The following is a 20,729-nucleotide window of genomic DNA, read 5'->3' on the forward strand; positions in this document are numbered from 1 at the left end:
TTATCTTTGGAAATATGACTCCACTTTCACTTTAACATAGATGTCATTAAATTTTAAGTTCTAAATTAAAGAACCAAATGGCATCTGGGAATCTTTGAACATGTATATTCATTGAAGTAACAAATAAGAATCCTACTCAAATGGAAAACAAGAGAGCTAAACTTATTAAATTTTGGAGGCCAGGTGTGGTGGTTCACACCTGTAATCCCAGTGCTGTGGGAGGATTGCTTTAGCCTAGGAGTTCAAGACTATCCTGAGCAATAGAGCAAAACTCTGTCCTATGAAATATACAAAAATTAGCCAGGTATGATGGCATGCCCTTGTAGTACCAGCTACTTGGGAGGCTAAGGTGGGAGGATCCCTTGAGCCCCGGAGTTCAAGGCTGCAGTGAGCTATAATCATGCTGCTGCACTCCAGCCTGAGTAACAGATGGAAACCCTGTCTCCAAAATAATAAATAAACTAATAATAAATAAGTTTTGGGTTTAGAGATTGGTGTGTGTGTAGGGGGAGGAGCATGTACTTTATTCAAATTATTGAGTATAATGGCTTATTCTCCTCCTCCCTCTTTCTCATTACCCGTAATTAGTTAATTGATAGAACATGGTTATTTTAGAAATTATTGTTGCTACAACAAAGATTTCCTCATATTCAAACATTTATATGAACACATGAATGCATAAAAGTAAGATTCTTTCTCTCTTTCTTTTTTAAATTTCCAGGCATAGATATTCTTCATCAACTAGGCCTTGGAGGCAAAGATGTAAGACACTCATCATCAGCGACTGCTGTACCAGCATCATCTACACCATTACCTCAGGGGGTCCATTTAATAGAATCAGGCGTCATTTTAAAAAATGATGCTTATATTGAGACACCTTTCATGAAAATTTTACCAGTCAACTTAGGGCGGCCGTTTACAATATTAACTGGGTTACAGTCACATCGGGTGAACAATGCATTTCTCTTCAGCATTAGAAATAAAAATAGACTGCAATTAGGAGTGCAATTACTACCTAAAAAATTAGTAGTACACATTAGAGGAAAGCAGGCTGTAGTTTTCAACTACAGTGTTCATGATGAGCAATGGCATTTATTTGCCATTACTATTAGAAACCAAAGTGTCTCAATGTTTGTTGAGTGTGGAAAGAAATATTTTAACACAGAGACTATTTCAGAAGTTCAGACCTTTGATTCTAATAGTGTGTTTACTTTAGGAAGTATGAATAATAATTCTGTCCATTTTGAAGGAATAGTATGTCAGTTAGATATTATTCCTTCTGCAGAAGCATCTGCAGACTACTGCAGATATGTGAAACAGCAGTGTCGCCAAACAGACAAATACCAACCTGAAACAAGCCTTCCTCATACAACTCTCATACCAACTAAGATACTGGAACATTCTCCCCCGCCCAAACGATTTGCTGAAAAAGTACTGTCAGAGGATACATTTACTGAAGGCAGAAGTATTCCAAATATCATAAATAATGATTCTGAAACAGTGTATAAAAGACGAGAACACCAGATATCAAGATCTCAGTTATCTTCTCTTCAGTCAGGAAATGTCTCTGCTGTGGATCTCACAAACCATGGGATTCAGGCCAAAGAAATGATCACTGAGGAAGATACCCAGACAAATTTAAGCCTGTCAGTGACCCCTCATCGCATCAGTGAGGCAGGAATGAATACCAAAGAGAAATTTAGTTCTCTCCTAAACGTATCTGACAATATCACACAACATGATGATAGACTAACTGGTCTGTCACTGTTTAAGAAGATGCCATCTATTCTTCCACAAATAACACAAGATGCAATTACTAATCTCAAGAAGGCTATCACAGCAAATCTACATACTAATGAACTCATGGAAATGCAACCGATTTTAAACACAAGCTTGTACAGAGTGTCAAATGAACCGTCTGTGGATAATCACCTTGATCTAAGGAAAGAAGGTGAATTTTATCCTGATGCTACTTATCCCATCGAAAATAGCTATGAAACTGAGCTTTATGATTATTATTATTATGAGGATCTAAATACAATGCTTGAAATGGAGTATCTGAGAGGGCCAAAAGGAGACACTGGACCTCCCGTAAGTTTGTTTTGTTTTGTATCTCTTAATACGCTAACTTACATTTTAAACTTTCTTTAAAATACATTTTAAAGAGAGTTCTCTGGACCAAACAATACATAACAGATAAAATCTGTCACAGAAATGCATTCTGGCACGGTAAGTGAATTTATGGTTGCTGTAACACATCTGCCAGAATGTAACCCTGGCTCAAATATTGTGCTTTTGTTCTTCAACTGGTAGGCTAAAAGGTTACTTCATTCTGGTTAAGTAGTGGGCAAACTATTTGTTTTTCTTGTTCAGTTGAAATTCAATCAGTAATTCAACTGCTAGGTATAGATAATATATTTATATTTTGAAAACCGTAGGAGAATGCATAGTCATGTTAAGAGAAGGATATAAAAATATGGTAGATTAAAGAAAAATACATTAAATACGCCTATTAAATATTATTACAGCAAAATAGCATCAAATAGATTAAAATAGGGTGTAAAACTTACTTTAGATAGAGATTATTGTGTAATGAATCATTGACTGTCCTTAGTGATATGGTCAATTTATATTTATGGGTTAATTAAAGCTCCCCTTGCCTAACACAAAGAGAACCAGTTATCAGTCAATTCAATGGGGGGCAGGGGTAAAAAAAAATAACAACCAAGGCACTTGTTTAATATCATATAAACAAAACTGTGAGATAATAGACTGAATTTTTCAGCCCTGAATTTCTTTTGTTGTATAGGTGGGAATTAGAGATCAACATTTAAAAATTTCTAAAATCATTTAAAAAACCACTCAAAGCCATTTAAAATCACAGTGTTGGAAATATTGTTTTTACACTTCATATTTGTATAATTTACCTTTATGTCTTTAGAAGTTGTTTTTATCAAAATTTCAAGTAGACTAAAATATATCTTAAAGTATTTATTTAATGAAAATAAAATTTGAGTCTTTGGCTTAGCTCTAGAAATCATAGAATGGGAGAAGGTGAAGTCACTCTTTTAGCTTGTATTTCCTTCATGGTTATTCCTAAAAGTGATTTGATAGGTATTGAGCCACTCTTGCTAGAGTAAATGTTTGAGGTTTAAAAATAAAATATGAAGAATGTACTATTATAGAGAAATAAACTCTTCAACTATGGCAATTATCAACATATTGGTCATAAAATTGAATCACTGGACATGTCATATTAAGCAAATAGTTATGGAAGCAATTTACTTTCTTCAGAAAGAGTCAGTCTGATCAGATGAGCGTCAATCTCTTCTGTAAATTCAAAAATAGTCATTCAATATTGGCAGGTGAAACAGTAATATTCAGCAGATATTTACTTAGTCTCTGCTATATGCAAGGCAGGAACACAAAGTATGTGTAACCCAGTAATTGCTCAGAAAAAGCTTGTATTTCCTAATGAAGATATTTATAACTATTAAATATATCTTGTGATAAAGTAAGATAAATGTTGCAGAGAGATGCAAAGTAAGTGTATGGGCTAGAGATGTTCAAAGGTTAAAAAAAGTAGTATTTTTTTGATGGAGTCTCTATGAAAAGTCGCTTAAAGCTGAGCTGTTTAGAATAAGATCTTGTGGGCAAAGTTAGTTATGACCTAAGCTCTAAGAATGGGTAAGATTTTGATAGGTGAGAGGAGTAGGTGAGTTTTTTTATAACAGCATAATAGCTATCATTTATGGAGTACCTTGTGGAAGATGCTCTACCAGTCTCTTTACATATATTATCTTAAAAGAACTTTGTAAAGTTAGTAGTGTTATCCTCGTTTTTCAGGTGAAGAAACTGAAGCCCAAAGAGTTAATTTACTTGCCCACAATGACATTGTTGGTAAATGATAGAGCCAGGATTTGAATCCATGTTTTCTTCCTCTAAAGCAGACAAATAAAGATCCAAGCTTGATGGTGTCAGGTTGTGGACATTCTTAACTGTCAAATGATCATTCTAACTTTATCTTGTTGTCAAAGGGGAATTTTGTAGATTTCTAAGCAGAGATATTAATCGGAAAGTCGGTCTGGTAACAGTGCCCAGGATAGGAAGTTTCTGTTACCATCTTGGTGTTAAAGGACTAGAACATTATCTAGGTTGGCAGCAGTGAAAATGCAAAGGAAAAGTCGGATTCAAGAGATTTTGGAGGAAGATTTGGTAGAACTAGGAAATTAATGGGACCTAGGGAACAAGCAAAAAGGAAAAGAATAAAAGATGACTTCAAATTTTAAGCCTGTAGGTTGAGAGCATGGTGATATCATTATTAAAAACTGTAATTAAGAGGGAAAGTCCATTTTAGGAGAGAAAAATGAAACATTTAAAGAACTGTTGGTAATTCAGCTGTTACAAGAGTTGAAGAAGCTGAAGTAAAGAAGAGATGTCGAGGCTGGGGATATAGATTTGGGAGTATTCCTATTGATATTATAGTTGAAACTCTAGAGTTGGATAGATTTTCAAAGAGAGGAATGTGGCATAGGGTCACCAGTCAAATCAGGGGGATGTTTGCTTTTTGGTTATAAAAAGAAAAAGCAGAAATGTGATGAGAAGTCAGAGAGACAGGAGAAAAGAACAGTAATATCAAAATATAAAAGAAGCAATATCAAAAAGCCAAAGAAGAGACTTTTGAGAAGGATTTCATCAGCAGAGCCAAAAGAGAGAAGTCAAAGAGAATGAGGACTGAGAAAAAGGGGTAATCTGTTGTATATTTTGGTGAAAAAGTCATTGTTGAACTTTGAGAATCCTAACTTCAGCACAGCGTAGAAGACTACAGGTAGATTTTAGAGAGCTAATGAGAGACTGAATGGTGATAAAATAATGAACTTGTAGGAGTTGTTTTACTGCTTCTTGAAGTAGATGTGACTCAAAAGCCTGAAGCCAGCCTGGTTTTTCCTACTTTTAGGTGACAATTTTTTCCTGCCTATATACCGTGCAGTTCTGTATCTTTGAAGTTCTTTAAACCTATTAGGTTCTGAATCAGGTATTTGGGGGAATACTCTTTCGATCTGAAGATTATTTTTCGTGATAGAAAGACCTCCCCTTTTAATAACCAAATATTGCTTGGTCCCATTTTTCTAAATTCTTCAGGCATACAAGCTTGCATATGTCAAATGTCATTTGTGATGATGAATGGTATTTATTATCTTCTCTACAACTGTGTCATCATGATTGCTCTTTTCCATTTCCTTTTGTGTGAACTCATTTATTCTATATGTTCCTATCCCTTCACTGATTTTTAAATTCTATTTAATCAGTTTTTATTGCTCTGACATGGCTTTCATCAAAGAGTTTCTTTTTTTCTCTTTCATTTTTTTTAAATCTTTCACATTTTTAAAAATCTTTCACAACTCTTCTTTGAGCTTTATTTTTGAAGATTAATGTCATGTTGACATTCTTCGAATATATAGTGAACTATGTAACTGAACTCTTTATCTGTTATATGAAGTAATTCCTCTTCTGGTAAATAATTTTCTTTTTTTTCACATTAACAATTATTCTCTTTATTATGTGCTAATAAAAAGGTTGCTGTTAGTGAATTAATGTTTAAACAATATTCATGTTAAAAGAATGGTACTAAGTAGAATTTTTTTTTATTGTACTTTAAGTTCTACGGTACATGTGCACAATGTGCAGGTTTGTTACATATGTATACATGTGCCATGTTGGTTTGCTGCACCCATTAACTCGTCATTTACATTATGTATTTCTCCTAATGCTATCCCTCCCCTCTACCCCCACCACACAACAGTCCCTGGTGTGTGATGTTCCATCCTATGTTCTCATTCTTCAATTCCCACCTATGAATGAGAACATGCGGTGTTTGGTTTTCTGTCCTTGTGATAGTTTGCTCAGAATGATGGTTTCCAGCTTCATCCATGTCCCTACAAAGGACATGAACTCATCCTTTTTTATGGCTGTATAGTATTCCATGGTGTGTATGTGCCACATTTTCTTAATCCAGTCTATCATAGATGGACATTTGGGTTGGTTCCAAGTCTTTGCTATTGTGAATAGTGCCACAATAAACATGCGTGTGCATGTGTCTTTATAGTAGCATGATTTATAATCCTTTGGGTATATACCCAGTAATGGGATGACCGGGTCAAATGGGATTTCTAGTTCTAGATCCTTGAGGAATCGCCACACTGTCTTCCACAATGGTTGAACTAGTTTACAGTCCCACCAACAGTGTAAGGGCATTCCTATTTCTCCACATCTTCTCCAGCATCTGTTGTTTCCTGACTTTTTAGTGATCACCATTCTAACTGGTGTGAGATGATATCTCATTGTGGTTTTGATTTGCATTTCTCTGATGACCAGTGATGATGAGTATTTTTTCATGTGTCTGTTTTTTCAAATGTCATTTTTTCAAATGTCTTCTTTTCAGAAGTGTCTGTTCATCTCCTTTGCCTACTTTTTGATGGGGTTGGTTGATTTTTCTTGTAAATTTGTTTAAGTTCTTTGTAGAATCTGGATATTAGCCCTTTGTCAGATGGGTAGATTGCAAAAATTTTCTTCCATTCTCTAGGCTGCCTGTTCACTCTGATGGTAGTTTCTTTTGCTGTGCAGTGGCTCTTTAGTTTAATTAGATCCCATTTGTCTATTATGGCTTTTCTTGCTGTTGCTTTTGGTGTTTAAGTCATGAAGACATAGGCCCATGCCTATGTCCTGAATGGTATTGCCTAGGTTTTCTTCTAGGGTTTTTATGGTTTTAGGTCTAACATTAAAGTCTTTAATCCATCTTGAATTAATTTTTGTATAAGATGTAAGGAAGGGATCCAGTTTCAGCTTTCTACATATGGCAAGCCAGTTTTCCCCGCACCATTTATTAAATAGGGAATCCTTTCCCGATTTCTTGTTCTTGTCAAGTTTGTCAAAGATCAGATGGTTGTAGATGTGTGGTGTTATTTCTGAGGCCTCTGTTCTGTTCCATTGGTCTATATATCTGTTTTGGTACCAGTACCATGCTGTTTTGGTTACTGTAGCCTTGCAGTTTGAAGTCAGATAGCGTGAGGCCTCCAGCTTTGTTCTTTAAATTTATTTTCCTGTCCTCTCACTTTTCCCTTCCTCCCAGCATCTATTTATAAATCCTCTACTGATTGCTCTCTGGTTATTATTCATTTTTAAAATAAAGGCAACTCTATCTGGGTGACTTGTTTCAGAATGGTATAGGGAGAGGCATAAGAAAGTAAGGTGGAATGGTACACAGACTCAAATTTAGATTGCTGCCTGAAACACTATCTTACCATATTTGTTGTATCTTCTACCCAGAGGCGTGTGTCCTCTCATGTTCACACACAATTTGTTGTGAAGCCTTTTGTATCACAGGTTCTCTCAGAAGTGATAGGGTGATTTGTGTTCTTCTTGTCTTTTGTCCCCGCTCACCAGAGAGGGTTCTGGTTGTGGATCATAAAAATGGTATTTTCTTCTTCAGCTCCACCTTTTCTACTCTTGGCTCTTTGAAGTTGGGTTTTTACTGGGTCATGAATCATGTTTCCTGTGGCCCATTCCCTTAAACCTTATCATAATCAAAAAATTGTTGAAGTGGATTTTGAAGACGAATATGTATCCAAGGTTTGAGGTCTGAGGAGGTTTTTGGTTTTGGTTATCTCTCAACACCTTCGCTCCAAAGTTCCTCAGTATTGGGCAGATAATCTTCACATTTTGTGGTTTGTGGTTATGATCCTTTCCTTGTTTCAGAGGAGATGATGTTTTCTTCTTTTGGTGCTTCTCGTTGTTTATAGCTGATTTTGAGGGAGGGAGAGTAATCTGAAAAATCTTCTCACTCTGGTATCTTTTACCAAAATTCTCTAGTGATCTTTTACAAACATGAATCAGATAACATTATTTATCAGCTTAAATCCTTCAGTGGAAGAAGGTTATAGCACTTAAACTCAAACTCTGTATCCTGACCTGTGCAGGTATGTGATTTGGCCCCTGCTTTCCTCTACAACTGCCTCTTGCCCCACTTTTCCCCTTACTCTATTAGTTTTTCTTTTAATTCCTCAAAATGATTGTGTCTTTTATTTGTTTTGTTTTGTTTTGTTTTACTCATGCCCTCATTCATTTATTCCTATCTTCTGGAATTTTATTTTCTTCTCTTTTCTAGCTCCTATTAATCTTTTAGGTCTAACTAAATACTTCTTCAGAAAAGCCTTCTCTGACATCACAATAAAAATTAGGTCCACTATGTTAACCTCTTTCTTGATTGCCTTTTCTTTTCCTCCATATCACTAAGTAAAATTTGTAATTGCGTGTTTATATGTTAATGTATGTGTTTTTTTCTAGACTGAAAACTCCAGGAGGGCTTGATGCTTTATAATATTTATTGAGTGAGTGAATGAATAAATTCAAAAAGGAATGTAAGATGCAGGATTTCCAGTGTTAACTGACCAGGGGTTATTATATTTTAGAAGTATTGATCTATCAAATAGATTTACCTTAATGTATATATTACCCTCATAATAATGATATCTAACATTTACTCAGTGATTGCTGTGCCTTATGCATACCTTAAAAAATTAATTAGGCCAGGCACAGTGGCTCACACCTGTAATCCCAACACTTTGGGAGGCCGAGGTGGGGGGATCACGAGGTCAGGAGTTTGAGACCAGCCTGACCAACATGGTGAAACCCCGTCTCTACTAAAAATACAAAAAAATTAGCTGGGCGTGGTGGCACGCACCTGTGATCCCAGCTACTCAGGAGGCTGAGGCAGGAGAATTGCTTGAACCCAACAAGGGGAGATTGCAGTAAGCCAAGATCATGCCAGTGTATTCTAGCCTGGGTGACAGAGCGAGACTCCGTCTCAAAAAAAAAAAAAAAAAAAAGTCAATTAGGCTACAGTTTACTGGTTAACTACTATCACTGCCAGGCACAGCGACAGGTATTTTATATAAAACAGCTTTAATACTCACAATAACCCTGAAAGGTAAATTTCTATCATCAATATTTTAAAGATGAGGAAACTAAGGCTTAGAAAGGGTAACTGACTAATCCAAGGTTATTCAGGAAGTAAATGATTGAGGCATGATTTGAATCTACATTGTATGATTGCAAAACCATTGCTCTTTAAATCGAATTGTACTTTCTCTTAATAACAAATAATCTGAACGTTAAAGTGCCTTTCTTAGTACTTAACTTTATTTATAGAAAGTTTTATTCTCCTCAAAAATGTCATGCTATAAAAATTATCTTTCTTTTCTGGTGTCTAGAAAATGCCTATTAATAATATGTTATCAAAGATTTTGAAACCGCAAAATTATGAAGACGTGAGAATTGATTTTAATTTAGTGCTTATTAAACAATTCAAATATTTAAATCATGACATAAAATATACCTTCTTTTCCCCCCAGTGTCTAATGTTAATTGCATCTTAGTTAGTTCAGGCTTCTATAACAAAATTCCATAAACTAGGAGGCTTATACACTATAGAAATTTATTTCTCACAGTTCTGGAAGCTGGGAAGTTGAAGATCAAGGTGCTGGCAGATTTGGTAGTTGGTCAGGGCCTGATTTCTGGTTTATAGACAGCACCTTCGTGCTGTGTCCTTACATGGTGGAAGAGGAAAATGAACTAACTCCTTTATGCCTCTTTTATAGGACACTAATCCCTGACCCATCACCTCCCAAAGTCCCCATCTCCTACTACCATCACTTTGTTTAGGATTTCAACACATGAATTTTGGGGAGACACAAATGCAAGCCATAGCAAACTGCCTTTCTGATGTGAATGGAATAGTGTTTTCTTTTGTCACAAATAGTGAGACAGGGCACTAAACCAAACTAGACATTTTTAAAGAAAACTTTCCATTTTATTTTTCATTTTAGTTGCAATTTCTCCTACTGGCTCTTATATTTTGGGAAATTAAATTCAAATCAATAGCTGCTAACTTTTTGATTATAACAACAGGACCAGAATTAACTTGAAAAGAAAGTCAATTTTTCTTGATAATGAGTGAAAATCAAGATTTGATGGAAGCTAGTGGTATGATAATGGCTGCTAAAATATTTGAACAGCTGAGGAAGGAGAATGCCCTCAGTTAGGGGCTGAATAGAAACAGCATTTCTCTCTCAGTATTAGGAAATACATGAAAAGTTTTATAAATTTAGGGGGTAAGAGAAGAAAAAATATAACTAAAGGAAAAACATGGACAGTCTGAAATATATAATGAATATCAGAAAACTGCAAATGACTCTAATAAAAGACAAAGTTTCAAGGAGTAGTTAATATCAAAAAAGTGAGATGAGAAATATGTAAAATAACTGTTATTTTTTTCAACATAATTTACTCATTTCCCTCTGTGTTTTTGAATTGGAATGATCCTTTCCCATCATTCCATTTTCCCTCTCCTCCTTTGAAACTCAGTGTACATTTTAGGTGTACCTGGCCATGCTGCAGTTTAAACTGTATGAAATTATGAAATTGTAGGTTAAAAAACTGTCATGTATTGGCAAGTACATATGATTTAACCTGGATTCATCTCTTTATTTTATGTGCAATCAGCATAGATATATAAACATTTTACAATGAAGAAAAATAAAGTACATTAGGTCACAGTCCTTGTTACTAGTGAGGCTAGTATTTTAACCCTGATGTGTCGAATTTGGCAGTGTGTACTATTTTTACTGCAATAATGAATGAATATTTGTTGAATGGAGTATGTGTATGCTCTATAGACACCAAGAACAATGCCATATCTCAGAGTGCTCAGTAACAATTGAATGAATGAACAGACGAATGAATGAATATGTATTCAACCATATCACAAATGAGCATTTATTCTTCCACAGTTGATTGTTAAAGTAAGTAAAGAAGACAACATAAAACATTATATGGAGAAGTAAATAAGTAGTGTCCTATTTTTTATTTGATATATTTAAAAATTAACATTTAAATAACTCAACACTTTAACAATTGATCAGTTTTTGCTTTCTTAGTTTGTTTTATAAATCATTTAACTCTATTAGTGACTTCCTGGTGTGCTGCAATTGGTATAAGTCAGATTTATTAATGGATATACAAGAAGAATTTCATTATAACAGTTTAACACGTTACACAGATCCTTGGTATAATTCTTTTAAAAGAACATAAAATGGCCAGTGCTTTCATTTTTCAAAGCAAATCTTCAATTGTGTTTGAAAAAACCTTGTAGTTGCTGGTCTCCAAACCCTAAATTGAATTCCTCCTTCCGCAGTGAAAGTAAATTTAGGTAAAAAATTACCCACAAAACTACTAGTTGTGGTCCCTTTAAAAACCAGATACCATGGCTGTAACCATAAGTCATAGACTTCCTGCTGCCATTTCTGACCCGATTAAAGAGGACACTTGAGTTTCAACTCACCCCTGCCGATTAGGGTAAGGGGGTTTATGTTACTTAAAAATCATCATCAGCTGGGAACTGGGAACTGAGAAAGAGTTGTCTTTGGGTGGAAATCTTATTAAGACCTGTAAGAAAAAAAAATGCATCTACTATCATGCCTAATGTCTTGGCATTTGTTTTCCAAGGGTCCACCTGGTCCAGCAGGTATCCCAGGTCCGTCAGGGAAGAGAGGTCCACGGGTAAGTAGATGGGCTACATTTCCTGCTGGCAGTGAGAATTTTTAACTTTCTAATATGTTTTTTCTAGTATTGTACAGTATGTACTTCCTTTGGAAACCTGCCTGGATCTTCAAACTTAGTCCTACCTTAGCCAATTCAAGAGAAGTTTAAGAACACATGTAGCCTAGTTTATTTTGAGTGTAAACACACAGCCAAAGCATTCTCTGTGAACGTGTCCAACAAAGATGATCAAATTTGTAAATTAGTGGTTGTTCTGGTACTACTTGTAACATTATTCTTACTTATAAAGTGACCGCAGTAGTCTAAGGTGAGGTTCATTTGTTTGGGGAAATGAAGAGGAGTGGGCTGCCTTAAAACAGTACATTCCTGGATTACATAGTGGAAAATTCTGAAGCTATTGACTAGAAAATAACTGCCCTGAGGGAAAAAGCTGCATTAAAGATCAGCAGTAGTTTTTCACATTACACAGGCCCAACAAAAGATTTATTGCTGTGTTAAAATTAGTTTCTTTCAAACCTACAAAAAGTGTGGATATTTTACTACAAAACGCCTTTGTTCAATAAGTTAGAAAAAGAATTGTATGACAAATGCAAATACCTTTTATATAATCCACTTTGTTTTTATTCTGATTTTTATTTAACATACGAAGACTATAAACAAAAAATTACTCTAAAATATTACCTTAAGTTGTCCATAGTCACATCAAACTCTTGTCCATTTGAGGCCTAAGATAAATTCTCACTGGGCTCTAGCTGTTTTGCATTAAAACAAATTCTCTGTAGTTGATGACCTATCACATTTCTCATGTAGCCCTTCCTAAATCTTGCTCATTCTCCTCTAGCCCATGAACCATTCCCATCCTCCTACCTCTCTGTGAGAATTTGGATCCTACTTCTCTGAGAAACTGGGCCCATTTTCATACTAATTCTATTCCCTATCCACTGCTAAGGTTGTTCTCTCAACAGCATGAACTTCAGGTTCAGAATCTCCATCTGTTCTCATAATACAGCAGTTTCCTTCCATAATTTACTTATCTTCCATTTATTTGTCCAATTCTCATTCCCTTAAGGAAGAAAGAGTGTTTTTCTCAAGGCAAATTATTTTACTTGCGTTCCTAATTTCACCTTATCTAACTTAAAATTTGCAGCTTCACATGTTTTCTCTCTGTAAATTTTATATTTGGCAACAACCAACTAGTTAACCCTCTTTTATAAATCCCAAACTTTCATTGATATTAATTTTTCCTAAAGCTATTGTTTTGGCTCACTGTTTACTGAGCTTTGTGAAATAATAATTTATATCCATTGTCCTTACTTTTAAATCAGCAACTTATTCATTAATCCCCGTAAATGTTTTACATATACTTTATTAAAATGTACTTTTTGAAGGCTACCAATAACATAAGTCATAACATCTAACCATTTATTTATTTATTTATTTTTGTGAGACAGGGTCTCACTCTGTCACCCAGGCTGGAGCACAGTGATGGGTATCATAGCTCACTGCAGCCTTGATCTCCAGGGCTCAAGCCATCTTCTCACCTCAGATTTCTGAGTAGCTGGGACTACAGGTGCGGGCCACTATGCCTGGCAAACTTTTTTGATTTTTGGTAGTGATGAAGTCTTGTTGTGTTGCCCTGGCTGGTCTCTCCTGAGCTCAAGTAATGCTCCCACCTTGGCCTCTCAAAGTGCTAGAATTACAGATGTGAGCCACCACACCCAGCCAAAATTTAATCTTTTTTCTTTAGTTTTCATCCTGCTAGTCATATTTTCAATATTTGCATTGCTGACATCTCTGCCTTTCTGAAGCATTCTGCTCTATTAATTCAGAATTGAAGAGACAAATAATTATTAACTATATGTTATGTGTTAAGAGGGAGGTATGACTGAAGAGCACAGAAGTAGGGTGCAAAATTGAAGTAAGTATAGGGAGCCTGGAGACATGGAAGCCTTTCTCGGAGAGGGTGACCTGTTCCTCTACTTACTGGTTGTATGAGCTGATTTTTAAATGGGAGTAAAAATAATAACCTTGCAGGATTGTTATAAGGATTAGTAATGAGAGGCACAAAACATTAACAGTTCGTAGCATATAGTAGGTACTCAGAAATGGAATCAAGTTTTGAATTCAGATTATATAATTTATCAGTGATGCAAAATCAAATTGCTAAATATTAATCGAGTGTAGCCATTCAATGTGTTAAGTACTACACTAGTAATATTTTTAAGAGTCTCTTTTCAAAGAATTTATAATCCTGGGACTAAATAGAACATGTCATAAGATAGTTAGAACAGCAATAAAGTATTTAAGCAACAGATTAGAACAGTATAAGAAATGTCCCGAGGCAATATACAATTACTTGGCAAATGAATTTTACATGAAGAAATTTCTATAGAAGTTAGTAGGAAAAAGATATTGCTTCATGTTCTTGTGACTAGGATTTAAAAATGAGTTGACATCTGAAGAATAATTTGGGTAGGTATAGGGGATAAACTAAAGGAAATAGGTCTTTAAGGCATATATAATAACATAAGCAAAAACTCAAATGTAGAAAGGGATAACACATGTTGACAGGAAAGTAAGCAATTGTACATTGTTCCCTTCCAATATGTTCCAAGAATGATGACTTTTTTCACTACTTGCAGGGCATACCAGGGCCACATGGAAATCCTGGGTTACCTGGATTACCTGGTCCAAAGGTAAGTGACTACTAATGAGTATCACATGATTTTCCTGACATTAAAAAGAAGATCCCTAACATTTAAGGCCAGTCTTGATACATCAAGGATCTCTATCATCTCCAGAGCATGATTCTTCAACATGATTGTCTTAGCCTGGCAGAGAGCTAGGTTCCTCTGAAAGCCCACCATACTTGGATTTATATTCTTAGTAGTAAAGTCAGGTATAGGCCTGCTTAGTATTCCAAAATCATTATTGTCAAAAATATGATGGCAATGTATGGAAACCTCTGAAATATAAGATTATGATTTGAGTAATTTACCTTACTCAAGGGTCATTTTAATTTGTAAATAAACACCAAGGAAATAAAATATTATTTACCTGCTCCACACTTCCCTAATTATTTTTACCTGAAAAAAACCCGAGGATGTTTAAAGAATGATCAAATGTTTATGAAAACATCTAACCTGAAAATCTATATGTATGAGTGTACATAGTTGTACAATAGTCATATGATAGATGATTGTGTGATAAATAGTAGTAAGAACATAGAAAAATGTATGGAAGAATACAGGAACACAGGTTACCTTGTGAGAAAGTATGGGAATGGAGATATCACTAAATATAAATATAAAATATTTAATGATATATCCATCCCCATGCTTCCTCATTAAAATGAAAGATTCCCATTTCCATTATATATAATATATTAAATAAATATATATAAAATAAAATATTCCCATTCCCTTAAAATATATAAAATAAAGTATTCCCATTCCCAATATATATATATTCTTAGTTTTTCAGGCTGCTATAACAAAATACCATAAACTGAGTAGTTTATAAGCAACAGAAATTTATTTCTCACAGTTCACACAGTTCTGGAGTCTCGGAAGTCCAAGATTAGAGCACCAGAAGATTTAGTATCTACTGAGGGCTTGCTTTTTGGTTCATAGGCAGAGCCTTCTCAATGTGTCACCACACAATGGAAGGAACTAACTACATCTCTGGGGTCTCTTTTATAAGGGCATTAATCCCACTCATATGAGCTCCACCTATCATTACGTTGAGGATTAGGTTTCAATGTATAAATTTTGAAGGGAAAAACATTCAGTCTATTGCATTAAGAAGAGGAAAAAAGAAAAAAGTGTGCATATGAGTGATGACAGAGGTTGGGGAACAGATTAGATAAGTATTAGGATCTTGGTTGCCAGTAACTTCATGAATCTTTGAGGATCTCACCCCTCTGCTTATCAGTGATCGCATTCAGAAGTAAACATGAAATCATATAGATTGGGGTTAAGAACATAAGTTTTGGAGTCTGACAGATGTGGGTGCAAGTCTTAGCACTTTCAATTTGAATGGCTAAAAGCAAATTGCTTGCTTAGGCTCATTAAGCTTCTCTCCTTTTCTGTAAAATAGGGAGAATCATGCTACCTGGTCATAGTGCTATAGTGATGGCTAAATACATTAATGTGAGTAAAGCTCTTAACATGGTGCTATGATGCCATAAGTAGTATCATTATTATTAATAGGTAATAATAGCATATAACAAGTATAACTCAAATCTAAATTTTCTAAAATTTCTCACCTGTGTTGAAAATTGTTTTGAGTTCAATAAAAGTGCCTCAGAGAGGAAAAACCAATCTTTAAAATCAAGTCTGGATGAGTAATAGGGAAGAAGATAGATGGTTTCTAAAGAAATTAGGAATTTGTTTTTGAGTTTGTGGTTTCATAGCCCTTCGAGCTTTATTTGGGGACTTTATAATTAGTCTAGTAAGGTTAAAGTAGCTGTAAGGGCTCAGATTATATTTCTCCACAGGGCCGAAGTTATACTGGGTTTATATTCCTGCTAATTGCCTCCTCTCCACAAGATCCAGGGAGACAGAAAAAAGGAGAGGGGAATTTCCTCACGTCTTTTATTCTTCTCCCCCTTCTAGGTTGGTGCTAAAGTAATTCCGGGTTTTGCACATTAAAAAGACAGAAACCACAATTACTTTTGCACCAACCTAATACTTCAGCCAGTAGCGAACAGTTAGGCACTCTTGTAATTTATCTCTCAATCTGCAGTGGCAAGTACCAGTTTACTCCCTTTAGAGAATCCATTTTTTTTTTTCTTTTTTTGAGACGGAGTTTTGCTCTTATTGCCCAGGCTAGAGTGCAATGGTGCGATCTCGGCTCACTGCAACCACCGCCTCTGGGGTTCAAGCGATTCTCCTGCCACAGCCTTCTGAGCTTCTGAGTAGCTGGGGTTACAGGCGTGTGCCACCATGCCTGGCTAATTTTCTTTTTTTTTAATCTTTTTTTTAGTAGAGATGGGGTTTCTCCATTTTGGTCAGGCTGGTCTCAACTTCCCGACCTCAGGTGATCCGCCTGAGGAGTGCCAGCGTGAGCCACCGCGACCAGCCCGAGAGTCCTTTCTTAATAAGCACTGTTGCTGTTTCAGAATAGAAGCAAATACAAACAAAAAATGTTGAAAATAGAGTGAGGAGAGATAACGTAGAGATGGTGGAAAGTATTTTATTTCATTGGCTTCTTAAAATGTATATAAATATTTAGAAAAAATATTTGAGAAAATGAAGAACTTTGTATCAAAGTAAAATTATCTCTGTTCCAAGATTAAACACATTGTAATAGAGATCCCAGTTACCTTGATTTGATTATAAGAGTATATCAAATTATTTATCACATGTACCTGGAGAATATGTATCAAAATAAATTTTAAAAATATTAAAAACAGTATTTTTAAATAGTGTTTAGTATTAATATATGTCTGTGAGATGACCTAGGAGAGAAGAAAATGTAATCTCAAGAGTCTTCTTTAATATTATATTTAGTAGGATGGACTTAATTTTGACTATAACTATACCAATAAGGTATTTCATGAACCCGCATATTAGGGATTTAAAAACCTACATTTATTTTGCAAAAACTTAGGCCTATTGGGAATTTACTCATATAAACCTCAACAGTAGTCTTTAATTAACATTTAATTTGAGGATTTGATAACTGTGTCCAAACTAGCCAAAACTGATCATGATTTAACTGCATATATTTGTGGAAGACAGTAGATTTGTGACAGGTATTAAAAATTACCATTGTGTCACAAATGTATCATATAAATCTTGTAGTATTTGATTTTGTGAAAACGATTTTCTTAGGTACTTAACATGCATTTTTAGAGTAATCAGAATTAATAGAACATTCAAGCTTTATACTTTATAATCCTCTAATCCAATATCTGCCACTTACTTTACGTATGACATCTCTTTAGTTTTATCCCAATCATAAGTACTATGAGAGCAGGCTTTATTACCTTCTGGTTTGCACTGAAGAAAACACTTGAGAGCAGTAAGCACTTACCCAAGGTAACACTGTTTGTAAGTGGTAGAGGGGGAGACAAAATTGGAAATGTCTTGGTCTTTTCTTTACGCAAGGTTGTCTCTCCCAACACAATGAGGAATTCTTTTATAAAATACCACCTTAAGAAGGCAGGATAGTGGTGGGGTTAACTAACTTAAAGACTTTATGAATTTATTTAGTAATAGTAACAAAGTAGTTATATTCAAAGGTTTTAGGTTATCCTGTAGATAATGATAGTAATATAGATATTCTATGAGGAGTGAAACTGATTCCTAATCCCTGAGGATTATATTGTTAAATTGCTAAATAATAGAAATATAAAGTGCCACACACAAATTTAGTGGATATGCAGCAATTTTTCTCAGCATCTAAAACTAATATGATTTAAAATAGAGAAAGACTACGGGGATCATTAACTGAAATCATTGGCTGAAATCAGGAGACTGATGGTAGAAATAAAGTTCTTCTTAAAAAAAATAAGAAAGTAAATTCCATTTCCTGTTTGCCAGAGAAAATGGCTTTTTTCTTGTTATCAAATGCCACCTGGGTGTATAGTTTATCATATTTATCTATTAAATGAACTATATTTCTATTTATTTGCAGGGTGATGGAAATGTTCATTGCTATTAATTAAATACAGAAAATTATGCTATAGATCTTTGAACATGAGTAATGAATGCATGTAGAGTCTGTATCTTCAGCCTACCATGTGCTTACAATTCCAGTCCAGGCAATCTGTGGTCAAGATAGTTCTTTTCCAAAAAATGCTTCTTGGAGGAAGCCTAAAACCTTCCTACAAACATTCACATCCTGTATTAATTTAGTCAGGGCCAATAGTTCTTTCAAATTTAATCCAGTTAAATGAAAACATCTAGCCTTAATAACCCACAGTAACAATGTTTCATTAATAGTATTTAATATATTAGTATATATATATAAGTATTGAACACCAAAGAGTAGTATCTTGGTGCTATGTTCTATCCCTGGTTAAGACTGTCTTTTCCTATGTCTCCATCATGTATTTATCTTAACTAGAAGTACGATTTTTCCTTCCATATGAATTAAATAAATATCTTAAGTACAGATGCTTACCCACAATAAGAATTTTTAGTGGGTCAGATTGCCATAAAAAATAGTCAGTCCAACATTATGAAAATGTAAAGAATTATATGGGACCTGGGCAAGATGACTGACTAGACACAGCCAGGTGGAACAGCTGCCACTGAAGACTGGGATGACTGGCACACTCCTAACAGATCTGTAGAGAAAGGGCATGGAGAGTGGACAGAGGGAAGACGCAGAAGCTGGGTGGAAGAGGGAGGAAGCTGGGAATCCTGCACAGGGCTACTTCCCATCAGGACTCATTCATGGACCCCAGCTCCTGGGGAACAGGTGAGTTGAACTGGCAAGGAGCAACCTGCTTTCACCATGGGCCTCTGGAATCCCGGCAGGAGGCGACCCATCAACCACCACAGCCACTTGATTGGCAGGGAGAGCTGCTTAGATAAATGGTAGGGGCAGCACTTCAGCAAGTGTGGAGCCCAGAGGGTTTGGTGCAGGAGCATCTGTAGTGGAGCATGGCCAGGAATGCCAGTCCCCCTAAGCTCCACTTGCTCCCATAGGAGACTTTAGCCCTAGGGGAACTGTTCCCCTGGGGGAACTTTAGCCCAGCTGTAAACTGCAGGGTGGTCTTCCCTATCAGATGGAGCCGGTCTGATCTGAGCTTTCCTTGATCTGCTGGCCTTTCCTAGGGCACCCAGTGCTGCACTGCAAACAGATACAGCCAGGCTGGGGCCCTGGGGGCCCGCATCATAACTCCTGCACTGTTGGACTGTGCCTGACCAGCAGAGCGGCCCTCTGGACATGCAACAGCCGACCTGTTGCTTCCCCCACTGCAGCATCCCCAGGCTCCACGGCCACTCCCTGTATTGCTTTGCCAATGCATGTGTGTGCAGGCAGATCTTGCCTTCCCTGTTCCACCAGTTTTGCATGTGAACCCTGCCATGGCACTGTTGCTGGCGTGTGTGCACTCCACCTCCCCTCCCTCTGCCAAACCGCCATTGCAGTTGGAGCCCTGGCAGGCATAGAGTCTTCCAGCCCCGCCCCTGCCAGCACCCCAACCCTGTGCCAACACTGCCACTGGAGTGAAACTAGGCACAAAGAAGAGTGGGCCCTCTCCCACTCTGAGCAGCCACCTCCACCTGTGTAAACACGCACAGAGGGCACACACAGTCCTGCACCTGCCAGTGCCTCGCCCCTGTGCTAACACCACCACCAGTCCACCAGTGTGACCCCCACCTTCCTGAGTCATGCTACCTCTGCCACTGCTGTATATACCTGCATGGAGGCTGGTCCCTCAGCACCCGCCAGCATCCTGCCACGCTGCCACTGCTGCTGGCATGTGCAAACAAGGACAGATCTTGCTGCTACCACCCTACGAAACACTTTGGCTGGCACTACCCATTGGAGTGCTGTGACCAATGGTCCAGGAACTTAGCTCCCTACATTGCAGTGGGTTCCAAACCTTGAAGAGCCAGAGAACAAAGTCAAGGTCCAATATCAGTCCCTCAGAGTTAGAGCATGTAGTCCAGGAGCTGTGAGTTGAGCCTTGGCCCCTTAAAATCATCCAGAGATGAGGCCAGTTGACTGAGCCAGTTTATACCACAATAAAACCCTCAAGTGCTTCAAATAGGATAAAAGAAAAATAAACCATTCAAAGGACAGCAATTTCAAAGACTGAAGTAACATCAGCCCACAAAGATGAGAAAGAACCAGTACAAGAACTCTGACAACATAAAAAGCCAGAGTGCCTTCTTTCCTCCAAATGACTGTACTAACCCTGCAGCAAGGGTTCTGAACTGGGCTGAGATGGCTGAAATGACAGAAATAGAATTCAGAATATGAACAGGAACAAAGATCATTGAGATGCAGCAGTAAGCTGAAACCCAACCTAAGGAAGCTAAGAATCACAATGAAATGATACAGGAGTTGACAGGTAAAATAGCCAGTATAGAAAAGAATGTAACTGATCTGATAGAGCTGAAAAAAAATATAAGAATTTCATAATGCAATCA

At 36.4% G+C, this 20,729-nt stretch overlaps 1 protein-coding gene across 20 annotated transcripts in view; it reads left to right on the plus strand.

Annotated features, from left to right (window-relative positions):
* The window catches only part of LOC105482774 (collagen type XXIV alpha 1 chain), a 421,145-nt gene that overhangs the window by 24,882 nt on the left and 375,534 nt on the right, over positions 1-20,729 (plus strand). For 15 of the 20 annotated variants that reach the window (XR_011617622.1, XR_011617589.1, XM_071087115.1 and 12 more), the window contains 3 exons: positions 722-2,091; positions 11,563-11,616; positions 14,259-14,312. The exons of 3 other annotated variants lie outside the window; for them this stretch is intronic. Coding sequence is in view for 15 of the 17 variants with exons in the window: in XM_071087115.1 (XP_070943216.1) it covers positions 722-2,091; positions 11,563-11,616; positions 14,259-14,312 (1,478 nt within the window). In the remaining 2 variants the exon portion in view is untranslated. The remainder of the gene's footprint in view (positions 1-721; positions 2,092-11,562; positions 11,617-14,258; positions 14,313-20,729) is intronic. 2 more of the 20 variants (XM_071087144.1, XM_071087184.1) reach the window with 1 other exon arrangement.

The sequence above is a fragment of the Macaca nemestrina genome, chromosome 1 (assembly GCF_043159975.1).
Source record: "Macaca nemestrina isolate mMacNem1 chromosome 1, mMacNem.hap1, whole genome shotgun sequence".
NCBI classification, from domain to species: Eukaryota; Metazoa; Chordata; class Mammalia; order Primates; family Cercopithecidae; genus Macaca; species Macaca nemestrina.